Raw genomic sequence first — 27,657 nt, forward strand, 5'->3', positions numbered from 1 at the left:
GATTTTTGTATAAGCACTTTTCCTTTGAAACTTGAACCTGTTCAGGGATTGGGCCAAAGGCTTAGTGAAGGCTGTTTTGTGTGTCTGCGTGATGTAAAACTTAACTGAAGTGGAATAATAGGCGAGCATTCCAAGGCAGGGAGAGTACTAAAATGTGATTTTTGATCCATTTACACTACGTACTAGGCCACCCATCCTCTTGCACCAACTCTGTAGTTGCTTCCATCAACATGTTGAATGATAAGAGATGCTTTGTTTGAAATTGCTTGAAAGGTTTAGTACTAAATGCTTATATAGCCAGCTCATCCATAGGAAAAGAAATTCCTTCCTTATTCTTTGCTTTTTCAAAAAAAAATGAAGCACTTACTAAAGACTTTGCTTCACCAGCTTCTGTTCTGTGATGACCCACATGGCAGAACCTTCCCTGCTACTCAAGGGCAGGTGCTATCTCAGGGGTGTCTGCATGTGCTATGGAAGGCACTGGAGGTTGAGTGGTTCCATACCATCAAAGACTTTAAAAAAGTCAAATTGGGACTAGAAGTTTGCAATATTGGTATTACATTATACCCACCCTACAAATTCTCCTGCTCCACTGTCAATTAACCCTCTGAAGTTCTTAAAATATGGGTAGGTTTATATGCCCCTACCAGTTGGTTTGGTAATGGCATATCAGAGCCCTTTCTACAGTGGAACTAAAACTAATTCCCCATCTGCTGCCCACCTGAATGAGTTTCTGGACATTTATAAGTACTCATGCAGAGGACACAAAGCTTAGCTCAGTCTCCCCCCATTATGGGAGAGAGAGTTTGAACAATATACTGATTAAATACAAGTGCAGGTACACTATTGCTCCTGTATCAGTGGCTGTAAGCTCTACCCTCTGAAGCAAACCTGGGAGTTATAAAGATGGAACATACATAGGAAGTTATGTACCACACAGCCATAACATCCTGTGTTTATAAAGCACCTTGGTCTAGTGATATGTGAACAAAACAGCATCTATTAAATCGCAGAGATAGCCAGTCATTTTTCTCCTAGGTTCCATGGAAACTGAGCTAATAAGGAAATAGTTTATTCTTATGCACACAATACCAGAATGGTTAAGAATGATCAGCTGGTCTGAAAGACAAATGTTCAAACTGTTTCCCAGCAATGGAGTTTGCTATGTGACCTTGGACCAGTTACCATCATGCAGCCTACCTTACTTCATAGGATCAATGATGAAAACTGCCCAGAATGTGTGCATCCACATTCCCACCCTGTAAAAAAATGTATTAATTACACCAGGCATTTGAAACCCATGTGTCAGGGGCTCAGGAGCAGAGGCACAGGGGAGGAAACGGAGAGCGAAGGGGAAGAATCTGAGGGCAGCGTAGGGGAGTATGACAGTGGCCCGAGAGATTCCATGAGCTTCTCCAGCGATTCAGGAGATTCCCAGAAGGGGGCACCAATGGCCAGGGCAAGGGGGGTCCCAGGGGGGACGCACCAGAAGCAAGGGGCCAGCGGGGACTCCCAAAGCAGCAGCTGGAAATCAGGACCAGCTTTCCCACCAGAGCGTAGCGGGGGAGAAGAGTCCCATGTATCAGGGCCAGTATCCCCTCCAGTAGGGAGAGATGAGTCAGGGCTGACCACGCCTCCATCGCAGAGTGAGGGAACGGAGGGGAAGTCAGGTCCTACTAGCCCCCCTGAAGGGGGAAGCAGTGACAGGAGCAGTGTAACGGTCAGGAGGAAGGTTGCCGGCTGGGCGCGCGCGCCAAGTTCAAATGTACAGGCGCGCGGGACAGCAGAAAGCCCGAATTGGGAGCCAGGTCCTAAAGCCCGCCGGAGGCAGGGGGAAGACTCAGGGGACTCAGCGTCAGAAGAGTCTAGAAAGGGCAAGACCCAAGTGGACAGGCGGACCCAGAGGAGGAAGGAGCAAAGGAAGAGGTGGAGCAAGGCTAGAGTCTTGAACTGGTGTCTGGGGGGAGGAGATTCAGACGGAGCTTCAGCGGTCTAGAGTTTAAGACGTAGAGCTGCGCGCTACGGCTTTGAAATCGAAACTGATCTTCAATAAAGACTTTTGTATATAACAAGCACTGGCGTTGGTCCTTTGTGAGCTGGGACCTCGGGCAGCTCTGACACCATGCATAATAGAAAATAGTACATTTGAACTTGTAAATATGAGTAATTTATTGACATACTATGAGGCAGAAACAAAATCGACACCATACAAAATAACTTTATAAAATATCATTCACATCATATTTCATCAAGATTTACAGCATTTTGAGCTTGTTACATGTCTTATGGTATGGAGGTAATAAAAAAAACACTACACTAAATCTTTAGTATTAGTTTATAATATATATATACACACACACACATACACAAGAAACCAAAACAAAAGTAAAAGGTTAGTTTGTCATGAGTTTATTGCATAAGTAGTGCAAAGTATTTTACTAGCAAGCTGTAAAACAAACATGGAAAGAGGAACCACCTAAGTTTAAAAACAGGACAATAAATGTTGAATTTCACAGTCTTCTGAAGCTTCCTTCAAGAGTTTCTCTCCCTGCATTCTACTCCCAAACACAACTCCCTCTGTGTTATAATGCATTTGGGGAATTAAAACTACCAAGTTATTCTGAAGGAAATTAGATCTAAAGGGCATATGTTGCTTGAAATCACCTGGTTGCAAACTCAGGGTGGCGTCCAACTAAACAGTTTGGCTAGTGCAAGGACATTTACTGCACAGTGGAATAGTCCCATATTCAAGCCTCTGGAGCAGATTTAGGGGGTGAGAGGCAGGGAATTTCCACTGTACAGCTAAAATCCTTGTGCTAGCCAAACTGTTTAGCTGGATCCTGCCCTCAGTTTCCAGTGGGGGGTGTTTTGGAGTAGCAATGTGGCTCAGCTGTCCAGTTAGGTTATCCTAACTGATTTGTTAGCTTATTCTTTAATCAATATATAATTATTACAAGTACATGATTGCCTTTTTCCAGTTGGAAAGCAGCAAACGACACCACCACTCCCCATCTCGATGTTCAATGATTACAAAGCAAGCATACAAACCAAGAGAGAACATATATTGTCTGTTTTACAACCTTAAGTTTCCTTTTTCTCAAAACCTACTTCGTAAAGTCACTACATCCTCTACTGAACAATGCAGGGCAGACTTGATAACAACTACTGAACTAACACCAGTAAAGGGTAAGAATGTCTAACTAAGTGAAGAGAGACAAACTCTCTCAGTTCTTCAGGGGATCCAACAAATACAAATTAAAAGCCAGGTAGCCTTTTAACAATATATTAAAACTAATGAAAGCCAAACAAAATGCTCAGTGAAATAAAAGGAACAAAATGCAGCATATTCAGGCTCTTGTTTCAATCGTGAGGTACCTGTAAGTCTTATATTCTGCCCAAGTACTATGGTACATTAAAAACATTTTAAAATTCTTAACCATAAGCCAATTTACAGGACACTATTACTGAGAAAGTGCAACAATGCTGATCACTTATATGCAGCATATTAAAAGGTTGGTTACTCTTTTATAAAATATAGCTTTACTTATAGACCCGTTGGGGCAGTTTTGTAACATACACTTTTTTTCCTGTTGATTGAGTCTCTCTGCAGCAAAAAGAAGAAAAAAAGGAAAAACACCTCCTTTAGGGTATAGCTTAAATCCTGCCACTTAGGAATGTTGGTGTCCCCCGTCTCCCCCCCCCCCACGCCGCCCACATTTCTTTAATTCCCTCACCCGGATATTAAACTAAATTATCAATTTTTACAGGAAAAGATTCCCATGCTGTATTGGTTACGGTTTATAAAGTCAATTTTTCAATCTTCAAAAACAATAGTATATTACAGCATAGTCTCCCCAAAAAAAGGTAAGTAAAAAAAGTTTTATATAAAAAAGGATATTCAAACTGTTATATAAAAGCATGCAGAAAGTTACTTGGATGTTTTTATTCCCTTACCTGACATATGCACACACATCACTTCCATGTTTTACTATATACATGTATACATGTACAGTAACCTTTGCCAGCCCGGGAGGGCAGCCTTCCAGGTATTGTTGGACTACAAATCCCATCAGTCCCCAGTGAGCAAGTGCTGTTTGGGTGCTGATGGGAGTTGTAGTCCCCTATCTGGAGGGCAACAGGTTAGCAAAGATTGATGTACAGCTTGAGTATTAGTAGCTACATACACACATCTTCACGCATATTGAGCTTCCCACCCCCGGAACTACCCAGGCCACAGAGATTTCACTAATTAAATGGAGGAAGTACATATATATCTTGTCGTGTGCAGATTTGCTCCCTTCGGTGAAACAAATGGGGCGGCCTACATATATTGGCTAGCACTTTGGAGCACGCTCATCCCAAGATTAAACTGCTACACTACTTCCTTTTGGGAAAACGCTGAGACGCTCCACAGAGCATGCATGGTTCATGACCATGCAAATGTATGCATAGAATAGTTTGGGATCCGAGTATCAATGTTTTTTTTTTCTTCCGTCTGTCTGTTTTTGAATACTTTTTTTTTAAAAAAAAAAGAACTCTCCACATTACAAGCATTCCGTTACGCTGTATATTTATATAGTTTTATTACACACAAAAATACACTTTCGTTAATTTTTCAGAAACCTGACACAGTTTTCAGTTTTGCTGTTAAAAAGGGTTTATAGTTTGTATAGGAGCGTGACGATTTCGCTATGCATTGGGACTCAACACAAAAGGCACAAAGATGAAGAGAGAGAAAAACCAAATGCATTTTTTGTAACACAACCCACCCCCCACCCCCTCCCCCAAACACCCTTGTCTTCAGAGGACAAGTAATCACATACTGTTTGGTCACTTTGGACAATCTCATTTATAATTTGAATAAATTAGCACCCAACTGCTTAGTGTGAGGTAGATCCAAACTGGAAAGAATGCTGGGTCCCCACCACCCCCGCCTGCAACTAATCTTGGAGACAAATGGAGTCAATGTCAGTTATGTGATGCAGAAAAACATCACTATGTTTCAACATATGTACATTTTTAAAAATCGTCAAGACTCTTCTTTCAATACAACTACATATCACTCGGGGGAATGAAGCAACATTAATCCCCTTAGCCCTTTTTTAAAAAAATGAATTTCTTCCAATTGCTTAATATTTTCTCCACACATCACAATGTCTGGATTAACAGTGTGGATGGAGCCCCAGTCCAGGAGGTGTAAAATTATGTAAAAATTGGGATAGAATGACAAGGCTACAGGGCAGGTGCCTCCGTTGCCTCCTCAAAAACACAGACTGGTTTTAAGGATAAGAACAACTTTTTTAAAAAAAAATCTCTTGTGCCTTCATGGGAAAGAGTTAAGTCTTACTAAATTACTGTTTTTGCATATTCTGATTTTGGACAAATTTGATACATTTGTTAAGGCTTAAGTTAAAGAGACCACATCGCATCAAGCAAGCATGTAACTAAAACTGCTTAAGGTACATACACTGCATAAAATGCTAATTCTCCTACATTGAGTTTTTATAGATGAATGTATAGAGTGAAGTATACTCTCTATAATATATATATATATATATATAATGAAATGGAAACTCTACAGCATTACTAATGGGTAGAAATGATTTTTTTAAAGTTTTCCTCAAGTGCTAATTTTATATTTCTGTATATCCTGGAAGCCTGGAACATTGCAACAGAGAGGCAGCAAAAGGATGTAAACTATTTCTATTTAGTACCATTATGAAATAAGGCCCTTCACTAATCTCTCTCATTAGCTAATCGGTTTTTTTCAACAATGTATTTTGTTTCTTCCTTCTTGGCAAATGAAATATGTACGATAATGGTGTTCCTAGGCAATTATTCCCTTAGCGGGTAGGATCCAGACCCAAGTTTGCTGAACTTGGGTGCCACCGCCAAGTTATTATTACTATTCATTACTGCATTTATGTCCCGTCTTTTTGTCCAAGGAGGTGTGCTTGGTTCGCCACATTTAACCCCCACAGCAACCCTGTGAGGTAGGTTAGGCTGAGAGAAGACCGTGACTGGCCCAAGGTCACCCAGTTAGCTTCATGGCCGAGTGGCGATTTGAACCCTGGTCTCCCAGGTCCTAGTTCGGCACTCTTAACCACGACACCACACTGGATCTCAAGTTAATACTGGGTTAAGTCCCATAGATTTCAGTGAAGTAACTTAAGTCTGGGTCCAAGAAACATTAGTAAATTTAAAAAATACTACAACTGCTTGAACTAAACTACAGGTTAAAATTAATCCCAGGAGATGTAAGTTAAATCTGAAGTGTGCCAAAGCTTTTTAAGATCAGATTACACCATAAACCCTGACCATCCTAACTTCCTACCTCCAACCTTCAGGGTGCAAAACACTCTCAGTCTATTTTACTATTGCGGATTAATAGCCATTGGTCATAATAATCGCTTGCTAGAAACTGAGTGGCAAGTCTCAGTTGACCATGCGGGGGCACACTCGGCAAAGGAGCACAGCCCACTGCAACGCCAACCCTACGATAAGTGGGTGTTCAAGATGTACAGTACACCTAAAATAAAACCCTGTGTAAAGCAAGGAAGCTGTGGCTTTTGCAGCACACAGGGAAAAATGAAGAAGGAAAAGCTTCAGTCAGCACACATCCTGAGGAAGGCATGTGCAATGGACTTGGTAGAAAATGGGAGGTAAGGAAAGTAACGTTACTATGCAGTCTGTCTCCCCATATCCTTTTGCCGCTTAAAAAGAACTGAAAAGGTGCCCGCAATACTGCCATCTCATCATAATCAGAGGTAGTTTTTTTTGTTTTGTTTTGTTTTTAAAGGAGAGCAACGGGCCCAAATTCTTTCCCCAAGAAGTATTTCTTCCCTGGTTGTAATCTTGAGAAATTCAGAGAACCGAGAAAGGTGACCTCTATTTGCATGCACTGTTCTTAAAACTCTGTATAGAAAAAGCTGCCGTGAATTCGGAGATCTCTCATATCTAGGCTCACTCCAGAGGCAGCAGCAAAATTGTTCTTCTCTTCCAGACTGAGAATCAAAGTGTCACATATCTGAAGCAACAAGCTCACTCTTTTAAGGATATCCTTAATGTGGGATAAAAGTTACTACACCCTTGTGCTCCTTATGGAGTTTTGCCATATTTTCAACAGCTGACGGGAAAGGCGGGGGGGGGGTTGCATTGTAAAGTAGTATTTAATGTAGGATAGTTCCCGTTTGACAATTTGGTTGCTTCAGCAGATTTCAGCAGGTTTTCAGTAACTTAAATCATAACCCTTGTTAAAAGTCTCTAGCCCTCAGCGTCATAAAGCCTTATGAACACTTCTCTCAGCCTTTAAGTGGTTGAATGGACGAATAACATTAAATTCTGGCAATTTAGCAGTAGCACCCTTCTTCCCCAAGGTTAAGCCCTCTCTTGTAATTTAGGGTCAGTACAGATGCCATGCTGGTTCCCCTTAAAACCATGGTTTGGCAACATGCGTAAGAGCCTAAAGGTCCATCGACACCAGTATCCTGTTTCCTGATGGCTCAGGTGCCTTCAGGAACTCCACCAGCTTCAGATGACAGTGGAGAAGGGGCAGAGAAAGAAACAGGCTTCAGTGTGCAAGCCAGTGTTTCCCAACCTATGGGTCATGAACCACAAGAGTCGCAAAGCCTGTGCAAACGAGACACAGGCTTTATAAGTAAGCCCAAAATAAATATTGTTAGTGACCTTTAACTGGTATGATGAATGCCTCCTGCAACTTTTCATTTCGTTGGCATATCATGGACGCTTGTGGCAATAAATTTAGGAGTCGCCACACCAAATAAATTCAGAGTTGTGAGTCACCGTATCAAAAGAACCACTGGTGTAGGCTACACCTCAGTGGCTGACCACACATTTTGCATGCAAAAAACCCCCGCCTGGTTCAGTTCCTGGCATTGCTAAGCTAAATAGAATTGGTGGACTCCTGCTAGAAAACCCTGCAGAGCTGCTGCTAATCAGCCTAGGCAGACAATATTGAACTAAGTAGACCAATGGTCTGTCCATTTTAAGGTAGCTTCCTACATTCCACACACCCAAGTAGGCTCTGAGATTGTGCTATTTGAACTGCCATCTTCCTTTTGCCACGTGACAACCCACTTTTGAAACTCCAGGGAACATTCAAGCACAAAATGTGATAGGGGACAGCAGGGTCTGTTGCTCAAAGACAATCCCCAAGGGATTCACATAGCTCTAAGGATCTCAGGCTTCAAAGGATGGGAAAAATTATGAACAGATCTGTTTGCAAACTACTGGTGAACATGACTATTGAATAGTACAAGCACTGTTACTCTCCTGAACGATGAAACTTATGATGACTTGCATTAACTATCAAGTAAGTAAGTAAAGTAAGTAAGTTATGGATAACAGCCCTGTGACATATCCAGTGACAATCTTGATAACAATATGTGTATGTATAAATGAGCACAATGAATTCGCTCGTCAGAATAATATTACGATTACAAGACAGCTTTCTACAGTTTAGTTTGAGATAAAAGCACCTTATTTGCACTCACTTTAAGATCTTGGGTGTGACCAAATTCTCATACCGTGAAACAGAACACACTCATAATATAAAACATTCAAGAATATATATATATATATTTGCACATTTAGAGTTTATATAAGTTAGTGACTTGTGTAGGGAAAAATAGCATCTTGAAGTTTGAAGAAAAAATACCTAAATAGAATCTCAAAAATATTCAACACATGATGTCGTCCTAGGTTCAAAATAAGTTTGAAGCACCTTCATGTCACCCTCTGTTAAAACAAGAGACCTTATATATTATTTTACATATGTGTGCACATCTGGATTCATAGCTGGTATGCATGAGAGAACTTGGGACTTGTGTTTTCAAATGGCAAGCCCTCATATGCAAAAGAAGCAAACTTCAGCTGAAGCAAAAAGGGAATCTTATCATTAGCCTGTGATATGGAATAAGGGCCTGCCATTTAAAGGGAGAAGTACATGCCCAAGTCCCTAGGGGGTAGCTTTTTAGATCCTGGCCAAACATCCCATGCACACACACACATGCTCCTACACCTAAGGCATTCAAACATTTCTTACTGGAAACAACAGTTGGGGGGGAGGGTTGCAAATACAGGGTAAAAGTGGACCCGTCCATGATATCACTGCAGTTCTTCAAGCCATGTTAAATTCATTAAAAACAACAACTTTCTTCTTTGCAAAGTAGGCAGCATCCTGTGGGTTCTATCCAGACCGCTTGCTCTGATAAAGGATGCTATAAGACCCCATATGGCACTTGGCTTCTCGGATTAGAAGCCAGTAAGTTCATAGCGACTCAGGTCCTTTGGTGAATTTTGGCTACTCTCAGTAATGTTAAATCACATCTCAAAAAGGGGGGGGGGGACAGGATATATTCTAATCTCTTTCAAAGTATGAAGGAGGTAGTATTTAAACTGTACCAGCTTACTAGTTGAAGAGTCCTCTGCTGCAATCTGGCCATGCCGTTTTAATTCTATGACAATACTTCAGGGATCATCATGGAAAGAAGAGACATTTAAGTAGGGTGGAGTCAGGTACACAGCAGGCCAAATGAACAGGCTTAACATGGGGTGGGAGGGCTGAAATAACTTCACAAACAGGGCAGGGGCTTCTCTGTCTGCTTTGAGCGTGCCAAAGGGTAGTTCAACAGAAGTCAGAGCCAATTACTAACAGGTACATTTGCAGCCCAAAGAATAAGTGGCTACAGAAAGATCAATTCACAAATCACAAGCTATCCATTTGGGCTGCCCGTTAATTAGTATGGAGAATTCATACAAGGTTGAGTGAGAAAAGCTCCATCAGGTAAGCAGCCCTACGGCACAGAATGAAGCCCAAGCCCATGTTTTGCCCTCTGTCCAATGGTTTCACATAGCCGCTGCAACAGTTTGGCTGAGCCCAAAGCCACGTTAGAGCAGCCAAACGAATCAGGTGCTGAGGTTCTCCACCCGTCATTTTTCCTGGCACATCTCCCGATCTGCATTTTTTGTAACCAGACAGCATGGCTGACTGGTCAAAAAAGGCAGTGATAAAACTGCAGGGCAGAGAGCTATGTATAACTGATTATACCAGTGCATAAAATCCGGGGGGGGGGGTACATATTTTGCAAGCAAAGTGCATTTTGGAAAGGGACAAAAAAAATGAAGCTATGGAGTGAAAGCAGACAAAACTTCACTAAGATATATAAAGCAAATTTAGCAAACCTGTCCTTCAAGGATTTGTTGGCTACATACAAATGGATAAAATGCAGAAACTAAATATGAGCCTTTATGTTCCTCTCTTAATACTGTAAAATCAGACACTCACTCTAGAAATACAACAATGAATGTGACAATTTCTCCCTTGTCTCATCCTAACGCTATGTACAGTATTGTTCCAATAGCTACAGCAGATGCAAACAGAAAACCCTTTACAGTAAAAAAAAATAAATCCAAAAAAAAGATCAGTGCAATTACATCCTGCTTGAGTTTTTCCTAGAAATGGTGGCCTGGATGCTTTTAGAAGCAAATTGTCAGTGACTACAAATGCAAAAGAAAGATATAATGCATGGTCTCATATGCAAGGATCTTAGCCAGTGCCATTTCAAAATGAACAAAGCTACCAAACAAAATAACAGCTTTTGGAGAAACGAATTGTAACTGGAACACAAAACTTTAATCTACGACTGCTACCTACTAGTGACAACGTTTACATTCTTTTCCTTAGGCAGAAAGACCTTATGGCTTAAGTAATGTCACAGGAGTTGTTCTCTGGGTTATATCACATGTGGCAAGATTTCTACCTACAACCCCTAAAGCGAAGGACCAAAATCTCGTCCCAAAGTGTCAGTGGTCACAGGTGATGTGAAAGACCTGAGACCCTGAAGACCTGTTCCAGACTCGGTGACAATGAGCTACATGGACTACTGATCCGTCTGAACTGGTAATAAGGCAGCTTCCAACTATACCGCAGAACTGAATATGGGACATGGGACTGTGAAGCATTGCTAAGATCTAGTTCCTTTCTCAAGGGGGTGGGGAGAGACTACACTGACTTCAAGAGATAAGGCCTGGCGCTCCTATTGTGTGCTTGCATATAACTGGATACTTCCAATCCCACCGGTTCTCGATAACTGTTTTTCAGCTCCGGGGGTGGCGGCCTTAGACAAATATATATATATGTCAGGTTGATAGGCGACCCAGGAGCCCATGTTTAAGTCAATCCCATATCCAACAACCTAGATCAGAAAGAGTGAAGACTCATAGAACTATCTCCAAGAAATTGGAGCTATTAAGATGCTACCATAGCCCAACAGTCTACATGATGCTTCAGATGTTGTTGAGCTCCCATCATCTCAAGCTCCTGGTTATACTAGCTGGGAGCTGGAGTTCAACAACACACAGAAGGCACTAACTACGCTGGCTCCTCCTAACTTATGCAATCTTTTTTACCTACCTGACTGCTACATGTTATCTGATTTTTAGGTACAGGCAGAAGCAACTCAAATAACACAGGTAATCTCCAGCATGTGCAAAGCTGAGGAGGAAGAGGAGAGAGGGTGTTGTGAGAATTCCCATCTCCCCTGAACAAACCCATCACAGCTCAACTTGAAGTCGCCACATGCAGCCACACAAGATGTCCTTACAAGTCAAGACTAGCAACACACACACACACCCTTGGCAAGTTTTTAGATGTGAATTATTCCAGTGCTCTAGCCATTGTTATAATAAAAGTCAACAACACAGCTTCAAATGTGCTGCATATCCCAATCAAGTCAGCACCAGAACAGTAATGAAAGCTAGGCAGGGGCTTGGTTGCGCCTGTGCTCAAGACCCAAAGCTGAGGAGGAGAGGCAAAGAACTTGGCTGGGCCCAGTACATGATCTAACATCAGTAACAACTCCAAAATGTGGTGTGGGGAGGAGATCTGGCCATGGCTGGCTCTGTCTCTCACTCCTGTTGTCATTTATCTCCGGCCGACAACCTCTGAGCAAGCAAGGGGCAACAATGCCAATCCTCATATGCTCCAAAAGGCATCCATGTTCTCTGCATCAAGAATGCATATTTTTAAAAGGCACAAGAGACCAATTATAGTGTGTTTTGCTTTTTCAGATAAAATGGCTTCAGTTATCATTGCTGGTTCATTGGTTTGCGCTCTGAAACAGAAGCAATTCCATTGGTTGCTGCTTTCTTCTTTTTTTACATCCCAATACTGCTAAAATTGTAAAGCAAACAAAAGCAAATAAAAATAGAAAACTTGCACACTTGAATTCTATAGGGTGTTTCCACCACCCCTCAAATCTTCCCACGATAGGAGGTTCCTTACTTGGCAACATGAAATTGACAGCAAAGCAACTGGTTTTGCTAGGGCTGAGATGTCAGCCCCTTGTTCTTCTTTTTTGAGACGTTACAGGAATTTATAAGCATCAAACAGGCAATAGCACAGATAAGAGAAGTGAGGGGGAACCTGCAGTCCAACAACATCTGAAGGGCCACAACTCCCGTCCTCCCCAACCATTGTCCAGCTAGCTGGGTCTGATGGGAACTGTATTACGACAACATCCAGATTGCTGTATGTTCCCCATCCCTAGCACAGATACACATCCAGCAGAGTCTAATCCTTACAGGTGAAGTTTGAGAAAGGACTGCAGCATTTACAGGCAATGCAACTCTGAAACGCCTGTTTGGCTACAACTGAGTGCTGATGCCATTTTAAAAAAACAATTATGGAGGTCAATCAGACCCAGTTTTCTCTGCTTGTGAAAAGGGAACAACTTTTTAAAAAAGGAGAAAAAGAAGCCAAATTCCTAACAGAACCAGTTTTATTACAAATTGATTCCAACAATAAGTAGATAAAATTTAAAAGCACTTCCAGGTATATGACACAACCCTGGACTCCCCTCAGTTTTTTTGTAAACTATTCTCCTTTGTTCTCATGGAGAATATTTTGGATAAAAGTGTATGAAATCATTCACCTGAGATATTGCTGTGCTTTCAAGAGTCATTGTAGTAAACAGCTGTGTAGAAAGATGTATTCTTTGTTTCAAATTGGAGTTTTGGTTTATGCATATATTATAAAAAGCAGTTCCTGTGCATAATCAGAGTGCCCTATATTTTCAAAGTGCATTGTCAATTGTTCAAAAACGAGCTTTACAACCCCTCCCCCCGATGCTGAATCTTGCTAGACACTAGTTCACCATGAAAGGAAAAAAGCCTTTAAAAAAAATAATACAGTATACAAGATTAAAAGAAAGAAAACAACATGCATTTATCCTTTCTGCCACACAATGATATCTAACTTTCAGAAAACGACCATATTCCTTCTACACAGGTAGATACTCACATGAAATTGCTGCACATGCCAGTGACAACATTAATTCTTTGGAGAAGGGTCTACACAAGCCCAGGCAACAATTGTGGACATGCGTCTGCAGTCTGAGAGTGCTGATTCAATGAAGATAATGGAAATGGAAGAAATAAAAAGAACTAAGTGACTGCCAGCTAGCACCTAGAAGATAGCCGCTACTATTTTAGCTTGTTGCTAGTTAACAGCAGCTGTGGGAAAGAGCTCTTTGCATTGACTTGACCACCCAGTTCTGGATAGGAAGACAAGGAAAATTCTGCCATCTTGGCCCACCTCTTTCTGCCTGATGTAGCTTCAAGATGACAGAGAAACAAGGAAATAATGAATTACTGCCACCTTATGTGCCAGCCTAGGACAGAACTAGCTTAGATTAGTTTTTAGAACCAGCTCGTTCACCAACTGAACAGTGGTGAACCCCAAATATCTCGTTCACATTTCAATCGCTTCCCTAACGCAAGCTGGAAAGTGCAACAAATCCAGGAAGAAAAAGGTAAGATGCTATAAATTCAAGGAGGAGATGTTGCAATCTGCTTTTCAGAGCAGAATGACAGAGACCCTGACTGGGTCCTGTTTTTCTTGAAACAATCAAGCTGCTGGAACTGCAGTGTCCAGAATTTTAACACACACACACTTTAAACAAAAGAAAACATGACATACTCATGCCTCAAAAGCCTGTCTGTTGTTCCAGCAGATCTGTTTGGCATTATGAGGCACTGCTTACTAGGTGCAGACTTTAACTGATGTACAGCATAAATTAGATTCCTAAAATTTAATAGGCAACAACAACAAAAATTGAGCACTCTGTTGCCCAGGCATCAACTATCAGTTCTATAATACCGTAACAACCTTAGCACAGCCTGATCCCATTTCCCCCACTTCTTGAATAGAGAAATGGGAACAAATCTTGCAAAACAGCTGTTCTGCTGTTCAGAAGAGAGAGAAAAAACAAATCCGAATGAATCTTAAGATGGTTTTACAAGCATAAAAAGTACTTAACACTGACTTGATGTGTTTAGCTCTTTTCTTTCTTTTTGTAAACTCCAGCAAGGTCAGATTAGGAGGGAAATTTCCTGGGCTTTCTTCGACAGTATCTTAGTAGTGTTCCTGTTGCCATCATTAGTGCAATGGTATTTGTCGTTAGTCACCTATATGAATCTTGTGCAAATGTACAGAAGCTTTTAAGTAGGTCTCTGCTTGAATTAATGCTCCTCCAAAGAGAACGGCAAACCTCCCCCACCTCTTTCTATCCATGTTACGCAAAACAGTTGACACTTCACTGCCCAAGTACACACCAGATCTCTTTCCTTTCACTTCTCTGTCTCAGATGATCGAACAGGAAAGTAATTTTTTTGTGCTTGAATGAATCAAGAACTGTTCCTTCATGCCTAAACTACTGAGTGTTAGATCTACTGAGCTGGATGAGCTCAGCAAGCCCTTCCAAATATAAGCTAAATAAAACGATATATACACCAGGTAAATCTCTCAACCCTGCCTTGTTAAGTCAGTTGCATATTCCTGCTTTTGAAAGGTGCAATACACCAAGCATTGCTACAGCCTCTCCTCTATTCATTTCAAAGAGCTGTGGGTAAAGCATCACACACAAGGCCTGTTGAAATGAATAGAGAACTTGCAAAAGCTACGGTTGGTGAATTCCAGCCCAAATCACTAGTGTCCCCATGATAAACTTCTCATCTCAAATCCAAAGCATTCCTGAATTTATGATATGTTAACAGAAGTAAGTTGAGCTGATCACTCCTTAGTAAATAAAAATAAATAGCATCTAGTCTATCATGTTAATACTGTGAACATATATAATTTTTACATTAATTCAAACATAACAGTGAAAAAGATTGTACTGTATCACCACAGACCCGTATTCTTTAGAAAAGCTTTGGAAAATTAAGTGTCACAGTCCTATAGGACAAACTCCATGATTAGTAATCAAAATGGATTTTTTTTTAAGGAAAAAAAATACATTTTTAATGGCACGCTTTGCTAATCTTTCAATGGACCTAATAAAATGTATAATAAACTCCTTTTTCTTCCTGAAATAATTCCATTATTCATTCTACGAAAAACTTAAAACAGCACAATGAGAGACATTCAAGAACTTCAAAAAATACTTTTTTGCCCATAGACCCCCACAGACTGTTCATCTAGAAGACAGCAAGGGGCAAACCAAGATTCTCCCCTTTTGCATCTCAATACTAAACCATTTGTGAATGCATCCAAAATGACTGAGGATTTAAATGGCACCGAATTAGCACTTCATTTTCTTTTCAGGAATAAAAGCAAAATTCATAGGTTTTTCACCAACCCATTAAGCCTGATCTTAATTGGGTATTTTCAGATTAGTTACAAACAAGTATATCTGTAGAAAGGCATAACTAAATGAAAAGTGTTGTTTTTAGCCCTGAGATCACAGCTCTAGATTTAGTTACAAAAGGTGGGTTTTGATTTGTTTCTTTTTTGTTCCTTTCTTCCTGACAAGCAGCTTCTGATTTTGGCAAATCCAAACTTCTAATAGCTGTGCAATTTTGTACAGGTCTGCAGTTTGCAATCAAGTCTGAAATTCCGGACGGAAGGCTTCCTTGCAAATGAAAAAAAAAAAAATACTAAAAATTAAAACCTAATAAAATTATGATGCATCACTCATTGCTGGCTGTCGCTGTAGCTGGGGCAACTGTTGGTCTAAGTGCAGCTGGTCTCCTGTGAATCCAACTTGGAACTGAGTTACTTAAAGCACTGCAACATGTCAAGCGAAGTACATGGTGCGCAATGTGTCTTGATGAACCTGAACGGCTTTTGCAAGTGCTTGATGATCTCTGCCATTGCTCTGACCAGACGTATGACTCCCTTCGGCACTAGAAGGTAAGAGGGGGGAGAGGAAAGACAAAACTCACTTTATTTATCTACCCTGAAATAATTTTCCACTCAAGGCAATTCTGATGTTTCTAAACAGTGTATTCAGTTCATATCAGAGCATCTTTTAAAAATTAAAAAGCATGCACTCTACAAGAAATCTAGCACACTTAGGGCCCATTATTAAGCCAAACTCTTTTCCCTGAGCAAGGGAAAATTACAGGCAACTCCAACTAGAGAATCAAAAATCTCCAATCAGCACCAGTTCACTATGCTAAAACAAAATGGTTCTTGGTCTGGTACATCTGCTGTAGGAATACTGCTAAACTTGAGACATCCCAAAACCGTAACAAGGTTTGAGTGTGAAAGGACCCAGAAATCAAAGATGTAAGCACAGATACACATACAATAATATAACCCCTTTAAAAAGTTTCAGTTACTCATTGGTACTTACTTCTGTAAAGCTATGTATAGGATCGCACTGTTATTTGATTATCTATTCAGTCTATACCATCCTACTATCCTAGCCATGGTTGTTTGAAGATACAATTATCTTCCTATATTGATGGGATTTTTATCTGGATTTATTTTATGTTTATCTAATTTTTAATTTAATCTGTTGTTCACTGCTTCGTGTGTAGAAAAGCAATAAATGAATACATTTTAATAACGATGAATGACAATTTGAATGTCTCTACATAAAAATTGTGATTCATTGTTATTATTAGTCACAAGAAAGTGAGCTAGAAAATACTTTCATGGAGCTAGGTAAAGGTAAAGGGACCCCTGACCATTAGGTCCAGTCGTGGCCGATTCCGGGGTTGCGGTACGCATCTCGCTTTATTGGCCGAGGGACCTGGTGTACAGCTTCCGGGTCATGTGGCCAGCATGACTAAGCCGCTTCTGGTGAACCAGAGCAGCGCACGGAAACGCCGTGGAGCTAGGAGAAGCAAATTATACAGCCTCCGGGCAATCTACACACAGACTTGCACTCTGCCCATTTCCATCAGTCCCAAGCAAGTTTCTCACCTATCATGTTCTTTATCCACCAGATGATACCTGGCTCTGAAGGCAACCAGGTGTGCATAGTATGCTGGTGCAGGGATTGAAACAGAACGAGTACAGCGTACATATGTATGACACAGTTGGTAGGTAAGGATTTGAAGCTCATCTGAAGAGAAACGATTGTCATCCCAGAGAACATGGTAATGAGATGGCCTGCTTGTCCCCTGAAAAGAGCACAAAGAAGCAGAGGTTTTCTCCTTCAACATCCAAGACCTAAATGGACTGAACACACCACACTGAATTTCTGTAAGCTATCCTATGAATAAATATAAAATATATCTATATAGATATACATAGATATATATGAAATAATTCCTTTCATTTGAAGGAACCTATGAGTTTCATTCAAACCCTGCCCAGAAGCTTAACTATGATTTGTTTATTGCCAACAAGTCACAATCTGAAAAGCCATGCTTTGTTGTTGGCTAACAAATCTTGGTTTGTTTTAGCTATGGCATGTTAGGTGCAAACCTGGAACACTTTTATAACCAGAATTTGGCCACCTCACCTCAGACCATCACCAAGTTACAAAGGCACAAGGCAAGAGCAGCTGGAAAACAAACCAGGCTGTGGAGAACCAAGCCATGGTTTGCTTGATCGTCTTTGCGATATTTCTAGGTTAACTCGTGGTTTGTTAAAACAAGCCATGGCTTAGTGTTAAATGAAACCAGGCCAATCTTAGTACAAACCTATTGTTGTTGTTGGACAAAGAGAGGTGCCCAAGACAGAGGAAGCTCAAAAGAGGTTTGACACATGCTGGGCTATAAGAAAAAGATTAAGTGAAGATAACTTGGTTCATCCCACTTTTGGAGTGTGCACCAATTCAGAATTGCTAGTTTAGGGGTTGCCGCAAGCTTTTTGGACCAGTGGGCACATTTTGGAATTTTGATTTTGAGAGAGTGCTGGAGGCACCAATCACAAAACAGCTGCTATGGTAACATGGAATCCCTTCAAGATTTCTTTTTATACTTTCTAAACATTTCATGAACCCCTTTTTCCCCATAATTTTAAATTTATTCTCATATAATATACCGTTTATATATTTTGAAAATTTATAAACCACTTACTAAAAATAAAATAAAAATCTCCAAGTGGTACACACGTTCAATTATATATGAAATATAACTAAAATATACAAACCAATTAAAAACAAACATACATAAAACAATGGTTTTAAAATAAAACATTTAAAACAAATGTAACTCAATGATGCATCTGGACAGGCTTGCTGAAACAGAGGTTTTCAGCAAGCATCTAAAACAGCATACAGTGAAAGCAGCTGCCTAATATCAATAGGCAGGGAGTTCCAGAGCACAGGGGCTGCCAGACTAAGGGTATGTGGTACAAGGAAGAATAAATAATAAATCTAGGACACAAACAGCTAAAACGCACAGGAGACAACATAGTCATAACACAATTGGTCTACAGAATGAGATGACATATTAAGAATATACCTGAATACCAGCATGACTACACAGATAGAAGTCAAACTCTGAAGGGTGGGTGATTTTTGTGTCCACTGTTGTACCTGCTGGAATGTTTCCACTTTTCCCGACCTGTGCAAACAAAAAATAATGAGACTTAAGCTTTTGTTTCTTCTCGTCTGTACTATGAAGCTGCAATAAAGGAGCAAGCAAATGTGCATTTGCTTAAAAGGTTGTTTAGATGCTACAGTATAAATGGTTGATGACTGTTTCTCTTTTACGATCGGCTTCTGCTAGATGGGGCTGGGCTACTTATTTCAACACCTGCAGGCTGTTGCTTATTGTCAGCCTCTTTACAAAATGTGATACCCACCCTTTCATTTTTGTCTGTACAGAAGAGTCTGGTGTGATGCCTTTTCTGCACAACAATGAATGTGATTCCAGGCTGGTAGTCTTTTTCTAGCTTAATACATGCTTCTCTGATAGCCAGCAATTCATGATGGAGGACCTACAGGAATAAAAGGGGGGGGGTGCAGGAAATGTAACATTCTGAAATGTCACCAACACATAGACACTAGTAGGAAAAGGCATTTTAAAAAAAATCTGACTGTTTACATTTTCAGAGCTTGCTTCAGGTATTTCCCCTGCAGCAGAACAGGTGATCTTAAGACCTATCCTACATTCTTCACTTAATGAGATTAAACGAGATTGTTGAGAACTTGGAGGAAGATCAACATTATAATAAAAACCTGTATAGGTCCAGGCATGCTGCGGCGTTTGGCAAACACCACATTTTCCAGTGCTGTTAATCAGCCACATATAGACTTTTAAATCTAAGGTTCAGACAACACTGAAATGAAAGGTTTAAGGATAGAGAGCGAGGGCCACAGACCTTGCCTGCACCCTTCTCTTGTGCAAATTCCCCCAGCCCCTTTCTGTCCAATTGCAGCATTATACAAGCGTTTGGGGTACCCTCCCAAACTAATTTTGAGAACCCAGCTTTAAAAAAGCTTTCATATACATATACAAACCCCAGAGAGATACCATCATAGCTGCAACAAGAACCCACAACTTACGAGGGGGTGAAATTCTGGGGATTGTGGCTAAAGCCAAAATAGGCAAAACCCATCGGATTCAATGGTGGGTGGGAATGCCAAAGTCATTTTTCCTGGAACCCCACACCTTCTCAACCCCTTTTTCTTCTTTTTATTATTTTTTAAAATAGCCACACATGTAAAGCTGAATGAACACAAGTTGCGGGTTTTACGTATTCAAATAGCTCTGTTAAGGACTGATCCTATTATAATTTCAAGATTTTTGTGCTGGGGCACTCGGTGACTTTTATTCTTACAAATAGGTGTGCCTGGGATCAAGATTCCTTGGCTCAGTGGTCAGCCATTATCTGTGGTCTGCACTAAGCCCCTCCCCCCTTTCCCGAGTCTCTGGCTCTTGCCAGAGAGGAGAAGAAACAAGCAGTGAGAGACTCATGTTGTCTTCTGCAGAATAAAAGGGAGAGGGCTCTTCTATCAGCTCACACCAGGCAACATTATGGATGGGGACTTCTGCCTCTTCTTCTGAGCACAACACGATACCACCATTTTGATGGAGTGTTGGACAACAGCCTTGGACCTGCCACACTTGCTCAGCCTAATCTACCTCACAAAGTTCTTGTGAGGGGAAGGAGCTACCCCCAAAGTCCTTCAAAAAAGGGTGGAAATACAAATGTAAGAAATAACCATGCATCAACAAAAGCCATCTATGCAACCCTTCCTAAAACAATGCTATACAAAGAACACAGCAAAATGTAAATATCAAAAGCGTATGTGGGGGGAAGATAACCTGTTGGAATTGCCCCTCAGAAACACCATCTCTGTAGAAAATAATCCGAGTTGGTTTGAATCGGGTTGATTTGTAGAACTGAATGAGCAGCTCCCTGACCATGGCAGCCAAGTCTTGGATGATCTCTTGGCGGTGCTGCTGGACTCTCACAGTGGCACAGTATCGATTAGGGTGGGCATCCATACTACCTACAACCTGTTGGAGAACAAGAGAGTTGTTTTGAGCTGGTTCATTTAAGAATATGGGGTAGAAACAGGAGTTACCTCATATCCCTTTTCCAAGCAAGTCTTCCAAGATCTTTAATCGTTCTAAAAGAGGCATTTTACTGAAGTAAACTTCCAATCAGTCTGCTAGGCTATCCTGCGTAGTTGCCACCCTCTCCTTACAAGGAGGGAGGCAGATGTTTGTCCAGCAGCATGGTTCCCCACCCCTCTTCCAAAAAAATAATAATGCAGATTGTGGTTTTCTATTCCTTCCATGCCTAGAAGAAACAGAGGCTCTGCAACTATCCTGAAGAGAAGAGTTTGGATTTGATATCCAGCTTTAACACTACCCTAAGGAGTGTCAAAGTGGCTAACATTCTCCTTTCCCTTCCTCCCCCACAACAAACACTCTGTGAGGTGAGTGAGGCTGAGAGACTTCAGAGAAGTGTGACTGGCCCAAGGTCACCCAGCAGATGCACGTGGAGGAGCGGGGAATCGAGCCCGGTTCACCAGATTACGAGTTCACCGCTCTTAACCACTACACCAAGCTTAACAGTGTCAACAGGGAAGACAAGATAGATGTGTATAAAATTTGTGTGGTATGGAGAAAGAAGATCTCTCTTTCTCCCTTTTAAAAATATACCAGAATTTGGAGACTTAGGCAACTGTAATACTATGACACATTGAATGCAGAGTGATATGATATGTAAGGGGTCTTCGTGAAGTAGGTACATGTACCAGCCCAACAAGCCTGTCACATCCTTAACTCGGCTTTGAGGGCAAGCCACTAATTTACATCCAGTTTTAAAGAACCACTGTAACCAAGCAAGGGATGTGATATTGAACCTCAAGGCATTATTGTCTCACCTTGCATCTTCACCTGAATCATTTGCATGGGGCAAGAAAAAAAGACACATTTGTGAGTCCTGCTTGGGCTCCCTTTCAGTGAAGGAACAATGGACCAGGAGCAGACTAAGCATTGACTACTGCTGTCATTATTCTCCATTTCTCACTTCCTGGCTTGCAAACAGAAACCTCGTCTAAATAGGATTAAACTAGCAGAAGGGAACAGACCCGGAGTCTACAGCCACTCACTACAAATGCATGGGAAAGAAGGGGTCTTGTTTCAGCTCCGAGATGAAACCTTCAAAAAAACCTGCCCCCGACCGGACAAAGAAGATGGCACCACAGTGTTTTGGTCGACTGGGGGACACATGAAGAAAAGGAACTGCTCCCTTGCTAATGCAACTACTGAAAAACACTGTATTTACGGGGGTGGGGGGGGGTAGGATATGTTTGATGTGACCAATACACAGTTTACTCACAGCAGCAATGGATGGTTTTTTCCCATCTCCAGCTGGTGGATGAGTGACATCTGCACCCAGGAAAATTACAGGTTGCTGAAATACTGGTGGCCTAGATAATAAATAAAAAAAAAAATGATACCGAAGAGTCACATAGTAAGTTAACAGTCAGTATGGTTAACCCACCTTTTCTTGTTCCACAGTGGCATTACCAAACAGGCAGAATGGGAAATGGCTTTGCGCTAAGCTTCTAAAGGCACTCCAAAGTGGCAAGAATTTGGACTGCTTCCAAGTGCCTCTGGAATGCAGCATGATGTCAAGGGCAAGACCTGCCCTTTCCTCAATTTGGGGTGGGGCAACTACTGAGGCCAACCAAAATTTGTAGACATGCCAATAATACATGTGGATGCAATGTACACCCTTTACACACACACAACATTGATGGACCTGTTATTCAATAGCTGCTCCCCATTTTAAACTTGGCAAAGGAGAAAAGATTGCTTATCTTTACGAAAGGGACTTATACTTTGGTTCACAAATGCATGTTTCTCTTAATTAGTGGAAAACAAACAGACAAACTTTAAAATGGCATTTCCCATTTAGTCACTCTTTGGGGCATTACCAGATATATATGCTTAATATAGTGAGGACTTATTTTTGCAGCCTCTAAAGATGTGTGCCCAGTTTTGGGGTTTTTTACTCCCCCCATCCCACTATTTCAGCTTGAGATGCACCTAACCCTAGCATGTTTATCATAAATGCAACTCTTAGCATTCCCTCAAGCACAATGCAACAAGATGCAAATTTATTTCAAGTCTAAACTATGTATTATTTTTCATTTGTTTTATCCTGGCCATCAGGATTCAATGAACAAGGCAACTTTCATTTTGCGCGCTCTCTCTCTCTCTCTCTCCTCCAGCTACAGAATTAATCAAGCATTATGTGTATCAGATTCCAGGTTTTTAGTTCTCACTATAATATGTTAATTAAAATCTAGCCATGGAAATAAACTTTTTTTTAAAAGCAGTCCTACAGGACAAAAAAACTATGCTGCACCTAATATAGCTATTTCTCAGAACATTAGGATGCAATGGATGTGCACATTTATAAACTGTCTACTTACTCAATTGTTTACAGACAGGAAACCCCTTACCTTCCCTGAGGCAGTAAAATGTTATTTACTCCTCCCAGTTTGACATTGATCTTTAAGCACAGATTGGAAAGTGTCTGTGGCGTCGTTCTCTGCACATTTTTCATCTGCACACACTGTGTGGCCATGCCGAGCACAGTATCACCAACACGCTTCACCTCAGCTGCCAAGTGAAAGAGAGATCCAGTCAAGTCACTCTGGCACAGAAGATTATCAGACTATCTCTCAATATGAAAATAACCATACATTAAAATCAGGAAGACCAGAGTGTTTTCTACAGATGTCCCTGTCATCTGATGAAGTGGGGGGGGGGGTGTCTTGGGGTGGGGGGGGCTTCTCAGTAATGATGGTGTTCCAATTCTGGATGATCGCCCCAAAGAGACTCACCTAGAGTTTACGATCATTATATTTCAACACCAGGTAAAGACATCTTTATGTTCCCTATCTTATTGCTTTACAGATGCTGCTTTAAGATGTACTGTCTTTGTCTGTTATTTCACCAGTTTTGCTGCGTTTCTCTCTCTCTCTCTCTCTCTCTCTCTCTCTCTCTCTCTCTCTCTTTTTTGCAAGCCAACCTGGGATAGTATATAAACACTTATAATAAACAAACAAGCCTTGTATATAACCATAAAATGCACCATGTTATCAGCTTTCTGTGGAAAAGGGGTATGTGTAAAATAACATATATTAGTCTATGAAATGGAATGTGATTAAAATAATGCTGAGGGTTTCCTTTCCTTTCAAAGAATTAGTGTACACTACTGAGCATGTATGCCTATTGCTGTTATTCACCTTTCAAAATAATGATTAGGCAGGTCTCTGACAACCTTTATAGAATGGGCTTCTGATGCTTAGGTGATCTTGACAAAAAGACTGCTCAGCAGCATGCACACAGAAGTGAAATACCACACACACATACAAAATTATTTGTATGCCGCCTTTCCAGACTTAAATCCATGCTCAAGGCGGCTTACCACATGAAAAAAGTACATACTTACAAAGGTAACAAAAATTAGTCATAAACAACAAGCAGAGCGCATCAAAAAGCACACAACCAAACTGAACCATTTCCACATGACTTAATCATAGGTAAAAGGTAAAGGTACCCCTGCCCGTACGGGCCAGTCTTGACAGACTCTGGGGTTGTGCGCCCATCTCACTTAAGGGGCCAGCGCTGTCCGGAGACACTTCCGGGTCACGTGGCCAGCGTGACATCGCTGCTCTGGCGAGCCAGAGCCGCACACGGAAATGCCGTTTACCTTCCCGCTGGTAAGCGGTCCCTATTTATCTACTTGCACCCAGAGGTGCTTTCGAACTGCTAGGTTGGCAGGCGCTGGGACCGAGCAGCGGGAGCGCACCCCGCCGCAGGGATTCGAACCGCCGACCTTTCGATCGGCAAGCCCTAGGCGCTGAGGCTTTAACCCACAGCGCCACCTGCGTCCCGACTTAATCATAAGATGATCTAAATATAAAGATTAATATCAACAACAGCAGCAACAAAAACCCATTTTTTAAAAAAAAACCCGAATTCCTCAGTTCAAGAGTCTGTTTAGCAGCCTCAATTACTGAAGCTGGAGTCAGCCAGGGCCCCACCTTCCCCGGCCAGGTGTGAAATGGCCTGCAAGACAGGGAGCAGCTCTTCCAGGACTCACAGCCAAGATAAACACAAAGCTTTCTTCCCCTGATGCTTATCATACTACTTCAGAAAAAAGTGCAAAGCCAAACAGTCAGTATTGCACTGCACACTAGAGAACTACATCAGGCAGTTCCTCTGGGAACAGTATGCTGCTGCATTAAAGGAAATCTGTACAGAAACATCTAGAACACTCTGAAATGCAAAGGCAATAAAAGTTAAATAAATTTAAATAGGTAAGTCAAATGTAACCCCTATATACTGACCATAAACTGGAGTTTTTCCTGGCAGAATGACTACTACAAGCTGCAATCCGGCGTAAGTGTTTTTTAGATGTCGGAACATTGGTTCCACGCTATCTGCTCCCTGGGCATATTTACAGAAACAGGGCTGACCCTGGATGGGCATTCCTGCATCTCGTGATATCTTCCTCAGTTGTTCTGTGAAGGACCTAAGAATAAAAATGAATCAAGACCCACATTTAAAGGAAAGGAACCTGCACTTGCCACTCATTAAAACCAATATAGCCTCGTTGGCTTGAGTGACACTTGAGTGTCTGCAATTTCCATATTTCTGATAATAGAACTCTTCTATTTCCATCCTTGGGGAATCCTCTAAACACTCAGGCCTATATACTGCTGCCAAGCGGATTCAGGCCAATTCCTTTCCCTCGCAAAACAGCTACACTCCTACATGCAAGCAGCTGCACATACACTCCAAGGAAATAAGCAGTGTCTATATTCCCAAATACGAGTGCACACTTCAGGTTTCAGGGATCAAAACTCTCCTGACAGTTTATTATCAGTAGTAAATTTGGAGTGGTTTATGAATAAAACTAGTATTTATTTACCAAAGTACATGGAACCTTACAGTTTCAGAAGCAAGGGACAAATTCATGTCCAAACACTTTAAGGCTGCAATTCTATGCATAAATGCTTGGAAGTAATAGCCCTGAAGTCAGCAGAAGTCCTTTCCAAATTATGGTGCCTAGGTGCAGTCTTTACATTTTTGCAGTTCCCATTTCACACTAGCCAAATGCAACCGTCTAGCCTTAAAAGTATGCAACATTTCTAATACGTATCTGAAGAAGTGTGCATGCACATGAAAGCTTATACCCAGAACAAATTTAGTTGATCTCTAAGGTGCTACTGGACAATTTTTTAGTTGCCAATAAGTAAATGAATACAGTGGTACCTCAGGTGAAGAACTTAATTCGTTCTGGAGGTCCGTTCTTAACCTGAGGTACCACTTTAGCTAATGAGGCCTCCCGCTGCAGTTGCGCCACCGCCACACGATTTCTGTTCTCATCCTGAAGCAAAGTTCTTAACCCGAGGCACTATTTCTGGGTTAGCGGAGTCTGTAACCTGAAGCGTCTGTAACCCGAGGTACCACAGTATTTATTTGTAAGAGATATCTGCTCCCCAATACTTCAACTGTATTAGTTGTATTTCTCACATTTCTGGAGGAGTGCATAGTTCTGCTGTTATGTTCAGAAAACAGAGACATGCTTAATACTTTCAGAAGCTATGAGAACACATTCAAAATCACTACCTGAACACGACTTCGATCCCTAACAAACTTACTTAAGGTGGACTTCAGTGCACTGGCGCTGTGGAGCAAAGCAAGCAATTGCCCAGACCTTGATTTCAATTCCAGTGTGAAACTGTTTGTTCCTCATATCCCAAACCCCTTGAACTGGTGTAGCTATTGCTTTGTTCTAGAAAGAGAGAGAAAACATAGTAGTGAGTGGTTTACTGCACGAAATAGCTCTGTGCTGCAATGGCTTTAAATACCTCAGTATTAAAATAGCAAGACTCTACATTCTGGGGAGACCATTAAAAAAGAAAGTCTTCCACAGTACACCAAGACATCCCCCTTGGCCAGGAGTAAATGCATCCCAGACCCAGAATAAACCATGACTTCCGATCTCTGTATCCTTTTCCCTGCACACAACAAACTACATGTACAATCACCCACGAGCTATATTGGTAACATCAGTGGAAAAGACTGTCAGGGTAACTGCATCTATTGACAATACATATTTTTCTTGGCCAAATGCTAAAGGGCAGCATTTGAGACTGCAAGATCGTCTACAGTATCACTGGAACAACTCCAAGAGAAAAGTACGTGCAAAAGATTCCCCGCACTGAAACCTCTCCACTGGGAAGAAATAGGGGGACAAGAAAGTAACCCACCCTCCTGTAGATACTCAAGAGTATTCACACAGCAGCGTCTGAAAGCCACACACAGTAAAATCTGAAATTGTGGCAAAGTACAGCACTAACCATTATTCAATGTCTTTACATACAAACCGGGGGGATTGATCACTGCAGATCCCACAGGATCTTGGTTTACATACCCTGCCTCCATAGAGAATTGAAGGAGGCTGTAGGACCCGCCCAGTCACATCCGTCATTTCATCTTTCACCATTATTCCAAATTCACGAACAAAAGGGTCAGTATTAAAACTTGCACTTCGCATCTAGAAACGAAAGATAAACCAATGATGAGACAAATCCTTCATTAAGATACAATTCAAAACATCGAATTTGTCTGGATATGGCTCAGAAAACAGAGTGGGAATGAGCAGTTTCTGAGAACTGAGACTGAAGGACAATGTTATATGAATACCTGCTGCTTTTCATCACTTATTGTTCCCTGGCCTTCAGCCCCTCTTACACTGCTCCACTTTTCTACCATATTCCATACTGTTTGCTAAAAAGTTATCAAGCTCTTTGAAAGTCCAAACCTGGGAAGCAGTGTTATGTTTAGTAAATGAACCAAAAATAGATGATTTATGGCAAGACCAGAATGCGTTTTTCTTTTTTGCACACC

The 27,657-nt window shown here is 41.3% G+C and overlaps 1 protein-coding gene and 1 long non-coding RNA gene across 4 annotated transcripts in view; one reads left to right on the forward strand and one right to left on the reverse strand.

The window, feature by feature from the left end:
* Positions 1-2,144: 2,144 nt before the first annotated feature.
* The window catches only part of AGO2 (argonaute RISC catalytic component 2), a 54,048-nt gene continuing 28,535 nt past the window's right edge, over positions 2,145-27,657 (reverse strand). For 2 of the 3 annotated variants that reach the window (XM_079984238.1, XM_079984237.1), the window contains exons 10-19: positions 27,182-27,304; positions 26,406-26,539; positions 25,089-25,273; positions 23,193-23,352; positions 22,061-22,151; positions 20,533-20,727; positions 19,067-19,201; positions 18,724-18,825; positions 17,234-17,433; positions 7,151-16,206 (exon numbers count right to left, since the gene is read on the reverse strand). In XM_079984238.1, the coding sequence (XP_079840364.1) occupies positions 16,098-16,206; positions 17,234-17,433; positions 18,724-18,825; positions 19,067-19,201; positions 20,533-20,727; positions 22,061-22,151; positions 23,193-23,352; positions 25,089-25,273; positions 26,406-26,539; positions 27,182-27,304 (1,434 nt within the window). In that variant the 3' untranslated portion in view covers positions 7,151-16,097. Of the gene's footprint in view, positions 3,605-7,150; positions 16,207-17,233; positions 17,434-18,723; positions 18,826-19,066; positions 19,202-20,532; positions 20,728-22,060; positions 22,152-23,192; positions 23,353-25,088; positions 25,274-26,405; positions 26,540-27,181; positions 27,305-27,657 lie in introns of those variants that run through there. The other variant, XR_013840848.1, reaches the window with a different exon arrangement.
* Positions 3,600-9,356, forward strand: LOC307220598. The gene is made up of 2 exons (XR_013840969.1): positions 3,600-6,138; positions 6,263-9,356. It is a non-coding gene; the product is annotated as an uncharacterized lncRNA (long non-coding RNA).

This window comes from Podarcis cretensis, assembly GCF_951804945.1.
Source record: "Podarcis cretensis genome assembly, chromosome: 7".
Taxonomy (NCBI): domain Eukaryota; kingdom Metazoa; phylum Chordata; class Lepidosauria; order Squamata; family Lacertidae; genus Podarcis; species Podarcis cretensis.